Source organism: Giraffa tippelskirchi, chromosome 11 (assembly GCF_054371585.1).
Source record: "Giraffa tippelskirchi isolate mGirTip1 chromosome 11, T2T-mGirTip1v1.2.pri, whole genome shotgun sequence".
Taxonomy (NCBI): domain Eukaryota; kingdom Metazoa; phylum Chordata; class Mammalia; order Artiodactyla; family Giraffidae; genus Giraffa; species Giraffa tippelskirchi.
In genome coordinates, this window is record NC_137285.1 from 55,791,273 (window position 1) to 55,810,861 (window position 19,589).

The 19,589-nt window shown below is 43.2% G+C and overlaps 1 protein-coding gene across 2 annotated transcripts; it reads left to right on the forward strand.

Moving 5' to 3' along the window:
- Positions 1 to 2,378: 2,378 nt before the first annotated feature.
- LSM6 (LSM6 homolog, U6 small nuclear RNA and mRNA degradation associated) lies at positions 2,379 to 18,609 on the forward strand. 2 transcript variants are annotated; one of them, XM_081538277.1, is made up of 4 exons: positions 2,379 to 2,781; positions 11,904 to 12,019; positions 15,130 to 15,243; positions 18,212 to 18,609. In XM_081538277.1, exons 2-4 carry the CDS (start codon positions 11,926 to 11,928, stop codon positions 18,244 to 18,246), a joined length of 243 nt encoding a protein of 80 aa, XP_081394403.1. In that variant the 5' UTR covers positions 2,379 to 2,781; positions 11,904 to 11,925; the 3' UTR covers positions 18,247 to 18,609. The 2 variants fall into 2 exon arrangements, with proteins under 2 accessions (XP_081394403.1, XP_081394402.1); XM_081538276.1 differs by having other exon boundaries at positions 2,379 to 2,496.
- Positions 18,610 to 19,589: the final 980 nt, after the last annotated feature.

Consider the following 19,589-nt stretch of genomic DNA (forward strand, 5'->3'; position numbering starts at 1 on the left):
GACTAGATCTGATAGATAGAATACCTGATGAACTATGGATGGAGGTTCGTGACATTGTACAGGAGACAGGAATCAACACCATCCCCAAGAAAAAGAAATGCAAAAAAGCAAAATGGCTGTCTGAGGAGGCCTTACAAATACCTGTGAAAAGACGGGAAGCGAAAAGCAAAGGAGAAAAGGAAAGATATTCCCATATGAATGCAGAGTTCCAAAGAAAGCAAGGAGAGATAAGAAAGCCTTCCTCAGTGATCAATGCAAAGAAATCAATGCAAATAAATAAACAGAATGGGAAAGACTAGAGATCTTTTCAAGCAAATTAGAGATACCAAGGGAACATTTCATGCAAAGATGGGCTCAATAGAGGACAGAAATGGTAGGGACCTAACAGAAGCAGAAGATATTAAGAAGAGGTGGCAAGAATACACAGAAGAATTGTACAAAAAGTTCATCATGACCCAGACAATCACGATGGTGTGATCACTCACCTAGAGCCAGACATCCTGGAATGTGAAGTCAAGTGGGCCTTAGGAAGCATCATTACGAACAAAGCTAGTGGAGGTGATGGAATTCCAGTTGAGCTATTTCAAATCCTGAAAGATGACGCTGTGAAAGTGCTGCACTCAATATGCCAGCAAATTTGGAAAACTCAGCAATGGCCACAGGACTGGAAAAGGTCAGTTTTCGTTCCAATCCCAAAGAAAGGCAATGCCAAAGAATGCTCAAACTACCGCACAATTGCACTCATCTCACATGCTAGTAAAATAATGCTTAAAATTCTCCAAGCCAGGCTTCAGCAATACGTGAACCGTGAACTTCCAGATGTTCAAGCTGGTTTTAGAAAAGGCAGAGGAACCAGAGATCAAATTGCCAACATCCGATGGATCATCGAAAAAGCAAGAGAGTACCAGAAAAACTTCTATTTCTGCTTTATTGACTATGCCAAAGCCTTTGACTGTGTGGATCACAATAAACTGTGGAAAATTCTGAAAGAGATGAGAATACCAGAGCGCCTGACCTGCCTCTTGAGAAACCTGTATGCAGGTCAGGAAGCAACAGTTAGAACTGGACATAGAACAACAGACTGGTTCCAAATAGCAAAAGGAGTACGTCAAGGCTGTATATTGTCACCCTGCTTATTTAACTTACATGCAGAGTACATCATGTGAAATGCTGGGCTGGATGAAGCACAAGCTGGAATCAAGATTGCCAGGAGAAATATCAATAAACTCAGATATGCAGATGACACCACCCTTATGGCAGAAAGTGAAGAAGAATTAAAGAGCCTCTTGATGAAAGTGAAAGTGGAGAGTGAAAAAGTTGGCTTAAAGCTCAACATTCAGAAAACTAAGATCATGGCATCCGGTCCCATCACTTCATGACAGATAGATGGGGAAACAGTGGAAACAGTGGCTGCCTTTATTTTTCTGGGCTCCAAAATCACTGCTGATGGTGACTGCAGCCATGAAATTAAAAGACGCTTACTCCTTGGAAGGAAAGTTATGACCAACCTAGACAGCATATTAAAATGCAGAGACATTACTTTGCCAACAAAGGTCCGTCTAGTCAAGGCTATGGTTTTTCCAGTGGTCATGTATGGATGTGAGAGTTGGAGTATAAAGAAAGCTGAGCCCCAAAGAATTGATGCATTTGAACCGTGGTGCTGGAGACGACTCTTGAGAGTCCCTTGGACTGCAAGGAGATCCAACCAGTTCATCCTAAAGGAGATCAGCCCTGGGTGTTTATTGGAAGGACTGATGTTGAAGCTGAAACTCCAGTACTTTGGCCACCTGATGCGAAGAGCTGACTCATTGGAAAAGACCCTGATGCTGGGAAGGATTGGGGGCAGGAGGAGACGGGGACGACAGAGGATGAGATGGCTGGATGGCATCATCAACGCGATGGACATGGGTTTGGGTGGACTCAGGGAGCTGGTGATGGACAGGGAGGCCTGGCGTGCTGCATTTCATTGGGTTGCAAAGAGTAGGACACGACTGAGCGACTGAACTGAACTGAACTGATCCAATTTTAGGACATCTCTAAGTATGCATTCATTACTTTAGCAGTGAATTCCAGTTTCCTATGACTTCAAGGTTTTGGTTTTTTTAACATTTCTCCCTAAAAGAAATCCTGATTAAAAGTTCACTTCCAGTGTTGCTTTTTTTTCTTCTAGGGAGTGGGAGAGGGAGGGGTGGTGGTGTTTGCTTTCTGTTAGAAGAGAGAAAAACAGTGCTTTCGGCTTTGACTCCAAGCACCAACTTCATCTTCGGGCAAATCAGGATTCAGGGATTTGCGTACTCCGGCGCCGTGCGGTTTTTCGGTCCTCGCGGGCTGCCGTAGCTTCGGAAAGCCTCCTTGGCTGAGTCCGAAACTCCCTGGGCGATTTTAGTTTCGGTTCCTCCTCAGTTTTGGTTCGTTCAGTTTCGGTTCCTCCTGGTGGTTCGGCGGACGCCAGGCTTGTAGGGTGCCCGGAGCAGGGTTTCGGATCCCTCCCGCGAGGTGAGCTGCACGGCCGCGCGGGCCATGCGAGGCCTCAGTGTTCCCTCGGCCCGGGTAGAGTTCGGGAGCGGCAGCCCCGGGCCGGGCCGGCAGCCCCTGGAGGGGCAGGGAGCGAGCGCGCACTCCGGGCCAGCGGGTGGCGGGTCCGCGCGAGCTGCGGCGCTCAGGCTCGGTCCTCGACGCCTGCCGTTGCCGGGAGATCCGGGATCGCTGGCGCCGAGATTCCCGATCCCGAGAGCCGCCTGGATCGCGCGGGGACGAGCGGCACCGGCCGGGCTTCACCAGGTCGGCTTCCGATAGTTGCGATTACGCAGGCAGTCCCGACCTGCGCCCGGGGATTCGGCGGGAAGGTGGCACGCGGGGCCAGGCTTCTCCCGGAATTGCCTGGCCTCCGCTGCATCGGCGTGGCTGCACCTGACCCCCGGGAATTAAGGGCTGCGCTAGCCCACCTTGCGGAGTTGTCAGACTGGGGACGCCCACGGCTGAGTGGTGTTAAGTCCTGTCGCGGCGGCATTCGTGTGCAGGGGTGTGCACGCGTGGTCAGCATGTATTACCGTATCTGAAATTGGGATGATGCAGATAATATTGAGAGCGGTTTATTCTGTTCTTGCCCCACCCCTTATTATAGAAAAGTTGGAAATACAGAAGAATTTACTGAAGAAAATAATGTTCACGACACTATAGTCTCAGAATTTTACTCTTGTGTGGGCTAGTTTTTACTTTAGCTAAGCCTGTACCTATTGTATCACTTAACAGTATATTTAGTTTTTCATTTTCACTTAGAAATCATTCCTAAATATCATTTCTAATTATGTTCTTTTTATTGGCTGCCTAAACCATCGTTGTGTTCAGTTCAGTTCAGTCGCTCAGTCGTGTCCGACTCTCTGCGACCTCATGAATCGCAGCACGCCAGGCCTCCCTGTCCATCACCAACTCCCGGAGTCTACCCAAACCCATGTGCATCGAGTTGGTGATGCCATCCAACCATCTCATCCTCTGTCGTCCCCTTCTCTTTCCGCCCCCAATCCTACCCAGCATTAGGGTCTTTTCCAGTGAGTCAACCCTTCGCATGAGGTGGCCAAAGTATTGGAGTTTCAGCTTCAACATCAGACCTTCCAATGAACACCCAGGATTGATCTCTTTTAGGATGGATTGATTGGATCGCCTTGCAGTCCAAGGGACTCTCAAGAGTCTTCTCCAACACCACAGTTCAAAAGCATCAATTCTGCGGCGCTCAGCTTTCTTCACCGTCCAACTCTCACATCCATACATGACCACTGGAAAAACCATAGCCTTGACTAGACGTTGTGTAGGTCCTATAAATTATTTAACTATTACCAGGCAGCGAGGCATTTAGGATATTTGTGGATTTTTGCTTCATTTTAATGTTCCAAACAATACTTTGATAAACCTTTCTTTAAAAGAATATTTAAGATGATTGCATGCGTGCTTAGTCGCTAGAGCGAATCAGACCCTTTGCAAAGACCTGCTTGTCGGTCCGTGGGATTTTCCAGGAGTGGGTTGCCATTTTCTTCTCTTGAACTAATTCTGAGAAGTGAAATTATTAAAATAGATACTGTGATCTCATGGGATCTTTTTAGGTCTTCTTACACATGGCCAAATTGTTTGCCAAAAAAGTTTTAGTGGTTTCCAACATTTTGACTGTACCTTTTTCACCAAAAGTAATTCTATTTTAGGTATCAACCGGCAAGGTTGAGCCTTTTTTTTTTTTTTGTAATAGTGATATGTGACGATTCCATTTGCTTGATTTTGTGCACGTCGGAGGATGTTAGTATGTGTGTATGTGTATTGTCGGAGAAGGCAATGGCACCCCACTCCAGTACTCTTGTCTGGAAAATCCCATGGATGGAGGAGCCTGGTAGGCTACAGTCCATGGGGTCGCTAAGAGTCAGACATGACTGAGCGACTTCACTTTCACTTTTCCCTTTCATGCACTGGAGAAGGAAATGGCAACCCACTCCAGTATTCTTGCCTGGAGAATCCTAGGGACGGCGGAGCCTGGTGGGCTGCCGTCCATGGGATCGCACAGAGTCGGACACGACTGAAGCGACTTAGCAGCAGCAGCATGTGTATTGTTGGAGTTACTGCATCCGCCTGGACTGAATGTTAGAGCTGGATGATGCCTTAAGCGATAGTCTATCTTAAGTGATCTTCTGGCATAACTCCCTTATTTTGCAAATGAGGAACTCGGGGGCCTGGAGAGGTGGAATGGTGAATAATCCAATCACACTGCTAATATTAAGTAGCAGAGCTGGGATTAGAACTCGGTTTCCCACATCCCAAGTGTGTAGTCTTTACATATGCGGTCTCACACTGAGCAATGACATACTCAGGATTAGAATTTTAAAAGATACTTATGCCCCTTGGATTACTCAGTTGTTTTATTTACTTCTTTTTATTGTAGTTGATTTACAATATTGTGTTAGTTTCAGTTGTACAGCAAAGTAATTCACCTATATACATATATGTATGTAATAGGTGTATATAATATAAGTGTGATATTTTACATGTATGTAAATATTTCCATAGTCTACTGTTTTAGAATTGTGCCACATAACAGAGATTGTAATCCTGAATGATCTGTAGCACTGAAAAATGGGAAAAGTGACTGTTTTCATGGCCAGGACTAGAAATTCATTATTTAGAGTCACAGTCCCTTCAAGGTTTTTTTGACTGTTGTTTTCAGATTCTTTATATGTTGGAATAAAATATCTAATAAGTTACGATTTATACTCTGACACATGGTTAATACTTCGCTGTTGGTTTTCATCTGTTAACCCTTGAAGATGTTTTAAAACTTTTTGTTGCTTTAAGATCAGAGAACAGTGGTGGGAATGGCAATCCATTCCAGTGTTCTTGCCCAGGAAATCCCACGGACAGGGAAACCTGATGGACTGCAATCCATGGGGTTGCAAAAGAGTTGGACACGACTTGAGTTGGACACAACTTAGCAACTAAACAGCAACAAGGACAACTCTCCACAACAGAGGTAGGGGCTGGGTGTGCTAGATACCCCAGGATGAAGCCTGAAAGTGGTGCTCTTTCCCTAGCCAATAAAATTCCAAGTGTTTACAAAGCCAGATAATCACTATGTTGCAAATACACCACTTTTTTTGCCTTTTTTTTGCCCAGAGGCGCTCTGGGTGTGCAGAGGGCCAACTCAGCCTGGCCCCTAGGAGAGCAGGGAGAAAGGTACCCTCTTGTAGGTGGGGAAGAGGGATTGGTTTGAAGCCTTCAGAGAGGGTCATGTATCCACTGTCTGGAAAGGGAAATCCATGGAGAGCTGTTTTTCACCGTGTCTCATGACCTCCCTGACCCTCACATATGAGTCTACAGCTGTGTTTACTTGGGTTGTAGTACTAGGTTTCATTGCAGTTTTTTCCTTTTCAATGTTTTTTCCACCCTAGACTGTAAATGGGTGAAAGTTTACAGTGAACATTGCCAAGAAACAAGGAGTTGGATGTCTTTGCTCAGTGACATAATTCAGTCGTATTAAATGTATTTTTTTTTTCTGTTTGACCATTTTTGTATGTCTCCGCAGGCTAATTTATAATCCTTTGTCACTTTAGATATCCACCCCACCCCACCCCCACCCAGTGCTATGTGTGTGTTAGTTGCTCAGTTGTGTCCAACTCTTTGTGACCCCATGGACTGTACCCCGCCAGGCTCCTCTGTCCATGAAATTCTCCAGGCAAGGATACTGGAGTGGGTTGCCATTCCCTTCTCCAGGGGATCATCCCAGCTCAGGGATCAAGCCCAGGTTCTTTCTCGTCTGAGCCACCGTAGAAGGCCTCTCCCTTCCCCTGTGTTGCTGCTCTCCAAGTAGACCTCCCACTGTGTCTCCAGCCATTCCCCAGGTTTAACAAGAGGACCTTGACTTATTCAGAAGGGCAGCTGTACCTCTGCAAGTGCCCCGGCTTTGGGATCAAGCCTTAGCTCTGCTCACCACCTCCCAGGGTTACTCTGTGAATTGCTCAGGAATCTCCTGTGGCCTGGCACCTAGTGGGATGAGTAGAGTTGGGTTCTTCGCCCCACTCCCCATTCTTCTACCTAAAAAATCCTCTGCCAGGGCAGTCAGCAGAAGTTCTCATACCAGACCTCTCAGGAGCTTCTGCCGGGAAATATATTGCTTTTGAGTTAATAGCCATTTATGAGAGTAGGTCGTTTAAAACAAGCCTGAGTAGGAGTCGGGAGGGAGAGGAGGCCTAGAGGGTGATTATGACTTTAATTTTGAACAGAAATTTTATCAAGGTGACCCTGAAGCAAGGAAGCCTTTTTCCTCTTACGTGTTTATGGTTCAGGAGGCTTTTTTCTTCCTTCAGAAACAGAACTGTTCCTTCTGCCTTATCCAATTTAAAAGATGAAAACTTAAAATTACGTGAGCCAAGTCATGGGAAAAATTGTGGTGTCGAGAGCAATTTACTCACACAAAATGGATTTATGGGCGAGTCGTTAAGTAACCAAAAGTACCACGGAAAGCCTAATGAAGACGAATGTAAAAGATACACTTTCCTAAAGTGATGGATAAAATGTGTTTGAAGCAACCATCCTCTTTACAAGGAACTTAGAAAAAATTTTTAAAGAGATTTAGCACAATATTGATGTTCTGGGGAGTAAATGAGTATTAGTCTCTTTTTTCAGAGAAGGCAATGGCAACCCACTCCAGTACTCTTGCCTGGAAAATCCTATGGACGGAGGAGCCTGGTGGGCTTCAGTCCATGGGGTCGCTGAGAGTCACGACTGAGCGACTTCACTTTCACTTTTCACTTTCATGCATTGGAGAAGGAAATGGCAACCCACTCCAGTGTTCGTGCCTGGAGAATCTCAGGGACCGGGGAGCCTGGTGGGCTGCCGTCTGTGGGGTTGCATAGCGTCGGACACGACTGAAGTGACTTAGCAGCAGCAGCAGTTTCTTTTTTCACATTACTTCCAGTCTTTTGAGGGAGAAAAGACTCATTAAAAAAAAAAAAGTAAAGTATATGAAAGAGAATAAATAATGACAGGTAACCAAATTGATGCTTTTGAACTATGGTGTTGGAGAAGACTCTTGAGACTTGGAGAAGTCCCTTGGACTGCAAGGAGATCCAACCAGTCCATCCTAAAGGAGATCAGTCCTGGGTGTTCATTGGAAGGACTGATGTTGAAGCTGAAACTCCAATACTTTGCCCACCTCATGCAAAGAGTTGACTCACTGGAAAAGACCCTGATGCTGGGAAGGATTGGGGGCAGGAGGAGAAGGGGACGACAGAGGATGAGATGGCTGGATGGTACACCGACTCGATGGACATGAGTTTGGGTAAACTCCAGGAGTTGGTGATGGACAGGGAGGCCTGGCGTGCTGCGGTTCATGGGGTCACAAAGAGTCAGACACGACTGAATGACTGAACTGAACTGAACCAAATGAGAGGAGGAAATGGCAACCCACTCCTGTATTCTTGCCTGGGAAATCCCATGGGCAGAAGATCCTGGTGGGCTACAGTCCATGGGGTCACAAAAGAGCTGGACATGACATAGCGACTAAACAACAACCAGATGGTAAACTGTGACGCCAGGACTCAGTGAGAGGGCCTGTCTGCAATCTGTAGTCGATCGGATCTCTGCTTCAAAGCTTCCCAGGGTCCCCATCACTGACACAAGTATTTCCCACGCTGCCCAGTTTAGATTCCTGGGTCCCGCCCCAGCACTACTGAATCAGGATATCCAAGTGATGTGGGTGATCCACGTGTGGCCCTGACCTGCAGGCTCAGGGCCACGCTGTCTGTCAGCCTGACTTGCCCTGCTCCTGCATCGGTGGCCCTGCTCCCTTCTGCAGCTGCTGCTTGTCCTCCATGCGTAGGGGAGCATTTTCCCTTCAAACTGAAACACTGTCCTATGCCTTTGCTCAGATTTCTCTCCTTTTAGGCTGGTGTACTCCTTTTACTCCATACTCGGCTCAGGTTCATCTCCAGAAATCTTTCTTTGATCTGCCAGGCCTGGGCTAAATGAGTCTTCGCTATGTGCTGTTCCCTGCCTAATTTTATCCAAATGCATACGCCTTTTAAAAGCTTCTCCAGGACTTCCCAGGTGGTCCAGCAGTTAAGACTCTGGGCTCCCAATGTAGGGGGCTGGAATTCGATCCCAGGTCAGGGAACTAAATTCCATATACTGCAACTAAAAATCCCACATGCCGCAGCTAAGACCCAGAGCAGCCAAATAAATACATAAATAAAAAGAAATATTAAAAAAACAGAAACCCTCCTTTTGCATGTTTCTGCCCCCTTTGGAGTGTCAGCTCTGAGGGCCCAAGGCCAGGTCTTATTGGTGTTAGGTCCCCAGTTGGTGCCGCATGAAGATCTGAAGTGTTGAATGCCTTCAGGAAGTGATCAATGTTAACTGGGGTAACTGTGTTAGTCACTCAGTCATGTCCGACTCTTTGTGACCCCACAGACTGTAGCCCGCCAGGCTTCTCTGTCCATGGAATTCTCCTGGCAAGAATACTGCAGTGGATTGCCATTCCCTTCTCCAGAGGAACTTCCCAACCCAGGAACTGAACCTTGGTCTTCTGCCTCACAGGCAGATTCTTGACCATTTGAGCTACAGGGAAGTCTAAAATGAGGCTTAATGGCAGAGGTGTGATCTTTAGTGAACTTACAAGAAGAATGTATCTGCTTTTTTAAAAGGCAAGGAAAGACATTAACATTTTAAAAATAAAACTAATATCAGTTGGGAAACTGTCAGTCTAGGTTAAAATTTACCTTTAACTTTTTTTTTTTTAAGAAATGAAAATTTTTTGAGTCAAATTTGATTATCATAACCCAAGAAGAGCATCTCAGAAAGCAATGAGAACTTTTCTGTATTGACTTTTAACTTCAGACAAGGTAGTTAATAACAGATTTTCACGTCACAATGCATCTTAGTGAGGTTTTTAAGCAGAAAATAAACAGCTAGATTTCTCTCAATATTGTAGGTGAAGAAGCTGGCATAATGGGACTTAGCATCTGACAGGAAATGAGCTTAAGACTCAGTGAGCGAGTCTCTGTGGGGCCTTCAGCCCCTCAGCCACAGAACAATGCATGTTCCATACAGAAATAAGGTACTTTATAGATAAATGGGAAGATTTGTTTCTTTTTACTAAACTCACTAAAGGTACTGAATCTGCTACAGTATTTACTTTGTAATTTTTTTTTCTTAGGCTCAAAACAGCATAAATAACTTTGTTATGTGGCCTGAGTCATGAATGAATAGTGATTGTCCTGACTAGTAATTGAAATTTCAGTTATCTGTTGAGCCTGTGTAGCTAAAAAAAATAAACTGGCAATTTAATGGAAAAGGTTAGATTTACTGAGCAAAATAATTAGTTGATCACATTTAAAAAAAAATCCTTCACCCTTGAGGAGGTGGAATGAATGATGGATGGACCAAGTACCAGCCCCAAATTCAAGAATAGTTTTTGAAATTTGTATTTTATTTAATTTGAGATTTTTTTTTTCTTGATTAAAGAAAATTATTTTACTTCAGTTACAATAACTTTTTGCTCACGCTCTTAAACAAGAGGGTTTCCCTGGTAGCTCAGCTGGTAAGGAATCCGCCTGCAGTGCAAGAGATCCTGGTTTAATTCCTGGGTTGGGAAGAACCCCTGGAGAAGGGATAGGCTACCCACTCCATTATTCTTGAACTTCCCTGGTGGCTCAGATGGTAAAGAGTCTGCCTGCAATGTGGGAGACCTGGGTTCAATCCCTGGGTTGGAAAAATTCCCCTGGAGGACGGCATGGCAACCCACTCCAGTATTCTTGCCTGGAGAATCCCCATGGATGGAGAAGCCTGGCGGGCTACCATCTATAAGGTTGCAAAGAGTCAGACACGACTGAGAACTAAGCAAAACTACTTTGTGCTTATGCCCTTAAACAAGAGTTTAAGTTCTTCTAGATTCTGAAATGTATAAGGTGAGAGCCTGTGTGTACCTTTTTTGAATTATCTTGCAGAGTGTGTCCATACACATAATTGTTAAACAAGGAAGAGTCAATAAAATCTAGCATTCTAGCTTGTCCAGACTGCTGCTGAGTCTACATAGATTCATGCTGAGAAAATCTCCATACGGTGATCTTAAGCCTGAATTCAGATCATTTGAGTGGATAGACTTGGAATGAAATAAGTAGTACTATTTATGCAAGAATGGTTAATGAAAAGTTTTGATTGAAAACAGAAAACCCAACACAAGTTCTTGAGGCAAGTCCTTCACGTATTGTACCCATGCTTCTTTCAGTGTGATGCTATATAGCTACTGAATACAAGTGACATCGAATGTGACTGAAACAGAAAAATCAATTTCCCAAGCTTTGCTTAAGTAACTGCAGCTTTGTTATATTTGTTTACCAAAGTATTTTGAAAGCAAGAACTTATAAAACAGGATGAATATTGAAAGGCGTGATGGGTAGCTATGTATGTCTGTGATTGACTTGGGTGTATAATGCTGTTTCCCTACTTCAGATCCCTATTATACTTGATTTTTAAGATTTTTTCTTTGTCATAGAGAGTTTATTTGCTATAATAGGATAAATAAAAATCTTTGGCTACATTAGCAGCTTTCAGGAAGCAACATAAAGGTGTGATGAAGACATGGGCTGGGCGTCTACTTACTGGCTATGTGACCTTGAACAGGCTGTTTAGCCCCTTCTGTCTCTAGTCATCTGTAAAATGAGGTTAAAACAACACCTACCTCTGTGAGCGCTAAGTGGATTAATACATGTGAAGTGCTTACATAAGTGCTGGCCTGTAGTACATTCAAATATTAGCTTTCAATTATGATTATAATTCTCTCTAGAGATACTGTTTTGACATCAGCAGTTATAAATACTATATAAACAGTGGCTTTAAAACATGACGGGTTCAAACTCTGACATTGATTTTGCCACATTTGGGGCACTTTATTTCATCTTTCTGGGCCTTTAATTTCATCAGCAAAGTGGGGATTTTAAAACCTTCTTCCCAGGGTTCTTGTAAAGATTACATTTGATAGGTTCCAAAGGACCTTAGCAGAGCACTCAGCATGAAATAAGTGTTGGGTGAGTGGTGGTGTTGGTGGGTATGCGTGTGTTGGCTGTGTGGGGGACAGTGGAGACAAGTGATTAGAAACGGGGACTCTGGGAACCCAGGGCTCTTCTGAGGCTGTGTCCGAGGATTCTTGCGAGAGTGGATGAGGTAATGTGTGTAAATGCTTAGCTTAGGATCTGGCTTCTGGAAGGTACTGGAATCTGGTTAGCTCTCTTGTTATGGGCATGGTGGTGGAGTAATGTTGATTCTGCACATGTGGTCCTTTGACACTTGATTTCCTATAAATACCCTAAGGGCTTCCTGGTTTTTTTGCTGACTAATTAACTTTCGGCATTACCTTCATTGCTTCTTTTCAGATTTCTGATCAGGATTGTTAAAATGAGTCTTCGGAAGCAAACACCCAGTGACTTCCTGAAGCAAATCATCGGGCGACCAGTTGTGGTGAAATTAAATTCGGGAGTGGATTATCGAGGTAAGATCTCCGCGCTTCATCCTTACTGGTGTTTGCTAAAGAAGTAACAAAGTACCCAGTAGACCAAAAAAAGCATTGGTTGTCAACAGATTTTATGCCCACTTCTTTTCCTACCCCGAGACAGTTCATTTTAGAGAGAGAACAGATCACAGAGCGTGTGTCTGTGATTTCTGGCCCAATCTGGGGCTCCTGTCTCTACTTTGGGATTGGTGTGCTTGCGTCTCTGGTGATAGCCAGGCTTGAGTAACTGGATTCTGAAGAACTCCTTGGCCCAGCTACATTGATTTTTGTGGAGGTAGTCAAGATTGGCGAGCAGCTATTTAGGCAGTATCATTTTACAGCGTGAACTTCCCACTCACATAATATGTGGGGTGTCCAAAGCCATCTTTTTGTTCTTGTAGAGAATGAAGTGCCCTTTTTAAGAGGCTCTGACACTACTGAAACTAACTTTGTGGAAGAAAGGTATCCAGTTTCACTTTCTGAAATAACTAAATTCCTAATCTTCCAAAATTAAGATATGTTAAATTACTGGGAATGTTTCACAATTGTAGATAACTAATTCATTAGCAGAGTTTTAAAGCCTTTTCTTGATCACTCTCTTGAATAATGATCCTAGTCTCTTGAGATTTTTCCACTTTCCACACATGCAAACTTAATTTTATTGAAAGATTACTATGGGTCCAGTGTACATGAATCACTTTAATCTTTATCTTGTCATCACGTAAATCCTTTTGAGATCTCTGTTGATTATCCCCACCTCGTAAGGGAGGAGCTAGGACTCAGACTCAAGCTTGACTCAAAAGCCTTGCTAAGAAATACTCTGCTGTCTATGTATTAGTTTCTGGACATTAATAACATATCTCCTGTGTATTTTGATTTTTGTAGTGGAATTAGAGGCTTTATACTGAATGGTGGTGGTTTAGTCACTAAGTTGTATCTGACTCTTGGGACCCCATGGACTGTAGCCCATCAGGCTCCTCTGTCCATGGGACTCTCCAGGCAAGAATACTGGAGTGGGTTGCCATTTCCTTCTTCAGGAGATCTACCTGACCCAGGGATCAAACCTGCGTCCCCTGCGTTGGTAGGCGGGTTCTTGACCCTGAGCCACCAGGGAAGCCTATATGTAGAAGAAAGCTAAATCTCCCCAAATTCTACCATCCAGAGATAATCAGCCTTACCCACTTGAATCTGTCTCCATATAAGCACAATTTTATGTAAGTAGGATCAGTTGTATGTGCATTCTGGTTTTTTTTTTTTAACATTAGAAAAATGCCTTCAGTTCTCTCATGATATAGACTGTTTAATGACTACAGAGGAGTACCATGAGTGTATGGACCATGGTTTTATTTTTGTGGGCTAGTGCTAGGGTCTCAGGGTCAGAGAGGGTACCAACTGGCCCCATCAGGGCAGATGGTTTATTCTTGTCTATGTTCTCCTCAATTCTTGGGCTAGCCTTAATTTCAACTTTTCCATTCTAGCTGGCCACAAGTGATAACTCATTTCATTTATATTTCTTTGATTAGTAAGTTACAACAACCTTTCATATGGGTAGTAACTGTAATTTTTCTCCTTTTATGAATATCTGGCCATGGCTTCTATATATTAAAAGAAAATCTACACTATTGAGGACATACTATAAAGAATGTGGTTAAATAAAAATACTGGGGGGAAAAGCCAGCTCTCTGTATCAATTTCCCTTCAACCTTGTATTTTAATCCCTTAGATTAAAATACAGGAGAGGATCATATTTACAACCTCTAGGAACCTTTTTCTTAAAAAAAAAAAATCCTCTGTTGTGAGAATATTTTTATTAGAAGGAAAGATTTTATTTTAAATGCTTTTAATTAATTTTCAAACATTTACATAGCTTGTCTCAGAAGTTTCTTGCTCTCTGATGATTGTGATTTAGATATAATACAGCAGGAAAGAAGCCATAAAGTTGTAGCTTCAGCTTTCTTTTGATAGGAAATAATTATTAATTATTCACAATCCATGCTGATGCTTTGAAAGTTTGCAGCCTGTAGCAGGGTTTGTTAGCTTACTGTCTTGTGCTCTTATCACACACACACACACACACAGTTTTGAAAAGAAACTTTTTGTTGAGAGGATAATGGGGGCAAAGGTAGAGAGTGAGGAGCATACTAATGAAGTTGAGACTAAATGGAGCTGTCGACTTGGTTAATCGAATCAAATTTGTAGTATTTGTTTTTACTTAAATTGTTTTTCTGGAAAATGCTACTTGAAATTAGAAACTCAGAGTCCGTGGTTTACATGTCTTAGTCTTTTTAAATAAAGGATCATCAGATCAAATCTTGCAAAATTGATACCCTCTTAACACAATTGAAAAGATCCCCTTGAACAATGTCCTAAAAAGCCTGGGATGTCTTTGGCAGTTTTTCTGTACTGGCCTGGATTGGGAGATATTCTGAGTGGAACGACACGGAGAGGCATGTGCTGTGAAGCAGCGTGGTGCCTGTGTTCTCACGCTGCGCTTCACCGGGAGTCACAGCTTTAAGATGTTCTTTCAGGACACCTGTTGTCTCCTCTTCTCCATTGTTTTAACACGTTGTGGAGACTTCCCTTTAACCCTGGACTGCATTCATCTGCTGCACGAGATGTTGTGACAGAACGAGATAAACCGGCCAGACCCATATTTCACTTAGTGGCCAAAGTCAGAAATGCCGTGCCAGGGGACGTGAGCAGGCGTGGCTCGTGGGCATTTGTTCCTGCCTAACTGCCTGCTCCTGACTTTAGCTTTCAGAGAATGGTATTTGACTTGGCGTATTCTCTCTGTGTTACTTTTGTGAGGGTTTTAAAAGTTGCCATTGTTGCCACACATCCATTGAGGCAGGCAACAGCTCGTTGTTTTTCCTGCCAGCAGTCTTGGGTATGTGATGGCCTTCATGTTGTACGGGCCTTAGCATCCATTCAGACCGACAGAGAGCAAAGACTTTTTGTGCTTCCCTCTACTGAGTTGCATTTACAGTGTGAATTTTTATATTAAGCATGTAAGAGCTACTGAATGAAGAGATTATCAGCTCTCAGGTATACCCTGTAATTTTCAACTCTTTTGCTTTGCATGTCTTCTCTTTGCCTGAATCCGTCTGCAGGGGTCCTGGCTTGCCTGGATGGCTACATGAACATAGCCTTGGAGCAGACAGAGGAGTATGTAAATGGACAGCTGAAGAATAAGTACGGGGATGCATTTATCCGAGGAAACAATGGTAACAGCCCTTCACTCTACAGTTATATAGCATGCACAGTAGGCCTCTTGGTTTATAATCAGATCACCAGCAGGTTTTCTGGATAATTCAGTTTTAGTTTCGTTTTGTTGCTTTTCAAATTCTGATTGCCTCTCCAATCTTCGGTGTGGCCATTTTTTCTTTTAGATGCTTCATGGCATTTTGGAACTAGAAATTCTCTTCTTCCCTCCCTTTGCTGACGAGGGCCTCGGTACACTGACGCTGACCTCTGTTCTCGGATACAATGTGTTATATTCCCCCAATGCGATCTCTCACCTGGCAGTTGGAACTCTGGCTCTGAGAATGGCCGCTATTTCCCTGCTACCTTTGGTTTGCATCATTTGGCAATTAACTTGTCCTGTTTCTCTGTTAAGCTTTGAAATGCTTTTCTTGTGGGAGATTTGTATCCCTTAGTTTGGCAAAGATGACAAAAGAGGAAATATGGCTCTGAAGGTGCTCAAGGGAAGACATCAAAACTGTGGGGATGATCCTTTGACCCATCCCTGCTTTTTGGTCTCATCTCCCAAATGGAGTTCTGGGGCTCTTGATTTCTGGTTTTTTATTGTTGGGCATCCTCCAGTTCTGGATAAGTTCTTCCACCTCCTTACAATTGGATCTCTGCTATGAACCAAACATTCTGACTTGTATGGTATTCTGTCTCCTGTCCCTACAGTACCATATTGCTTCACATTACGTCTTCATTTTATTTAAAAATTTGTTATTAAAGTAGTTGACTTACATTATTGTGTTTCTGGTGTACAGCAAAGTGATTCAGTTATATACACACACACACATATTTTTATATATATATACATACACACATATATAACTGAATGTGTATATATTATTTTCAGATTTTTTTTCCATTATAGTTTATAAAATTGAATATAATTCCCTGTCCTCTACAATAGAACCTTGTGGTTTATCTATATTTGTTGTTGTTGTTGTTCAGTGGCTCAGTTGTGTCTTTTTTGTGACTTCATGGACTGCGGCACACCAGGCTTCCCTGTCCTTCACTATCTCCCGGAGTTTGCTTAAACTCGTGTCCATTCACTTGGTGATGCCATCTAATCATCTCGTCCTCTGCCTCCCCCTTCTCCTTTTGCCTTCAATTATTCCCAGCATCTGGATCTTTTCCAATGACTTGGCTCTTCACATCAGGTGGCCAGAGTTTTGGAGCTTCAGCTTCAGCATCAGTCCTTCCAATGAATATTCAGGGTTGATTTCCTTTAGAATTGATTGGTTTGATCTCCTTGCAGTCCAAGGGACTCTCAAGAGTCTTCTCTAACACCACAGTTCAAAAGCATCAGTTCTTTGGTGCTCAGCCTTCTTTATGGTCCAACTCTTAAGTCTGTTCATGACTACTAGAAAAACATAGCTTTGACTATACGGGCCTTTATATAAATAAAAACTATATATAGAGATATCTACATAAAGATAAAACTATGTATCTTTCTATATAGTTTTTATCTATGTATAGTAGTTTATATCACCTCTTCCTAAACTTCTAATTTATCTGTTCCCACTTCCTCTGTGATAATCATGAGCTTGTTTTCAGTATCTGTGAGTCTGCCTCTGTTTTGTAAATAAGTTCATTTGTATCATTTTTTTAGATTCCACATGTAAGTGATACCATGTGATATTGCTTTTTCTCTATCTGACTTGACTTACTTTACTTAGTATGATAATTTCTGGGTCCATGCATGTTGCTGCAAGTGGCATTATTTTGTTCTTTTTTATGGCCGAGTAATATTCCATTGTATAATATTCCACATAACCTTCTTTATCCATTCATCTGTCAGTGGATACTTAACGTTGCTTCTGTCTTGACTATTGTGAATAGTGTTGCTATGAACATTTGGGTCACATCGTATCTTTATATATATATATCCCTTTTTAGTTCTTCCAATGTGAAGAATAGGCCTCCTATCTTTAATATTGTTTTTATTTGACTCTTTCCACTCACAGAGAAATGTTAATGATATTTCCTCATCTCAAGACAGCTGATAACAGCAGTCAGCTGTGGGTTCTGTGAGAGGTGATGAGGTGGATCCTGTCACATAACACTCTACATCTCAAACTTGGCCAGTTTCCCTGGGGTGTTTCTACTGTCCTTCTGATGCTTTCCTTGGGGTAATTAGTGGTGCTTAGTTATCTTTAGGCTCCATAATTCACATCCTAGGCTCTTAAAGAGGATCCTGGCTTATTTGATTAATCTGTGCCATATCCTTTGATGAAGATATCTGTTAATGTTCACTGTGAACAAACCTGTCAGAACCGGAGTAGATGTGGGGGTGGAAGGGCTGGTACACCCCTGGTGGGAACCTGCCTGCAGTGAGCCAGCCGCCCAGTGTGGTCTGGGTCTAATGGACCACGCGTACCCTGAAGTTTGTGTGGGTGCTCACGAGAGGACTAGCTGAGTAAACTTCGGGTAACACCAAAGGCAGGGAACTCAGAATAAGGACTTTGGTGTCTTTAACAAAAATTAGGAACTCCTCAGCTGTTGTCTACCCTGATGTAACTTAAAAAAGTAAACAGAAAGTGTAGTGATTATATTGAAGAGATGGATGAAACTAAGTGTTTTTAGTCTGAAGTCTGGCCTGGTAGATTTACTAATATACTTTGACTATAAGCATAATTGTTATACTTGCAATTTATAAACCATTCTAAGACTCCAGAGACTTTCACATGCATTTTATTTTATCCCCTTGTTCATGATTTGCAAATTCAGTCAGACGTTTGGCTAAGACCAGAACATGGTCCTCTGAGACATCAAACCCAGGTCTCAAATCATAAAATTAGCCTTACAGTAGTTCTAGAACTTATTGTGTGGTTTGAAGATTACTTTGAAATTTGCAGAGGTATCAGGCTGAAATCTGTGTGCTGTTAAAACTGGCTGTTACAATCCTTAAGAGCAGTGTGTTTCAATTTGTTCATTTTTTCTTTTCAGTGTTGTATATAAGTACACAGAAGAGGAGGATGTGAAGACACCAAGAGTACAGGACTTTTCATACCGAGATATATTTTTTATCAAGTTTTTTGTTTCTTCTGTCATATAATTTTTCCTATTTTGTAATAGTTGGTGATGTCCACTGACACATGATTGAGATAAATGTGTAAAATTGTGGATTTAATTGTAAAGAGTTCTTTCATATTTAAGTTGCAGTCATTTTCTTTTACCTCTATGTCAGTGTGCAGAAAGCAAAACGATTTTTTTTTTAATTGGAAAGAAAATTTTTTTCTGCCTACACTGAAGTTTGCAAGCAACGCCATTTGATCTGACTGCTTTGCTTGTGGGACTGACTGAAATGATGGACGTGAGGATGATTAAAACACTGTAGAGATGGCCTTCTCGTGTCCTCTTCTGTTTGCCATGCAAGGTGCTCAGGGGAAAATGTTCCACCAGGCGTCTGGTTTCAAGTCTGAGGCTGCAAAGTTTCCCCAAGACCAGACGCTCAGCCTCTGGCTCCATCGCCTCGATAGGAAATAGAACTGGGGGTCTCACAGTAGCACTTCCACAAAAAGAGTGGGGAGATTCTAAAGGTTACAACCTGCCCAGTAGGTGGAAACACTCCTTTGGCGCCAAGCCTGTGCACAGTCATTTTGCATCTTTTGGATGCGGTTCACCTGGTGGGTTTTCTTGCTCCCTTTCCGGAAGCTGGACACCCACGCTGTCCTCTGGTGGGGAGGAGCCAGTCCTGTACAGTCTGACCGTCACTTGCATGAAAAGGAGGCCTGGAGTTTGTAAACTCATTTCAGGTTCCAGTTGCTCCACTGCGATGGGAAGGGTTTCTCGGAGCCCTTGCTTAGGGAGGGGCTCCTGGAAAGCCTTTCTCTCCAGTTCCAGCTGAGTACCTCGTCCGGGAGCGGAGGACGAGCATCCACGTCACTTGGCACAGGGCGGCTCCTCTTCGTGTGGCTCCCGCTGAGAGGGTTTCCCACTCTGTTCATGCGGTTTCCTCAACCCTGCTGTATTCCCTGAACCGTTTACGCTGTCTCTCAGAACAACAAATATATCTGGGCACTGCGGTCGAAGGCACCCGAGACAACGGTGTGCCCGTCATGTTGGTCTTCCTGCTGTAACCGTCTCCCTTCTGAGCAGCAGGCCTGTGCCAGGAGCCCCCTGTGAAGTTGCACCTGTTTCCTGGCTGAAGGATGTGGGGGCAGGACGAGGAGGGAGAGGAGAGAAACGTCTGGAGAGGCACGTGTGATATTTTGTCTGGTTTTAGCTTAAAGATCAAAGAGTAATTGGAAACAATTATTTTTTAATTAATAACCCTGGAAAGTGAACAGCAGCGTTTCACAAGGTCTTACTGTGTGCACACCAA

Coding starts and splice junctions, on each gene's coding strand:
- LSM6 (XM_081538277.1), top strand. CDS start 11,926: ATGAGTCTTCGGAAGCAAACACCCAGTGACTTCCTGAAGCAAATCATC. Junction 12,020..15,129: donor TTCGGGAGTGGATTATCGAG/GTAAGATCTCCG, acceptor ATCCGTCTGCAG/GGGTCCTGGCTTGCCTGGAT. Junction 15,244..18,211: donor ATTTATCCGAGGAAACAATG/GTAACAGCCCTT, acceptor TTTTCTTTTCAG/TGTTGTATATAAGTACACAG.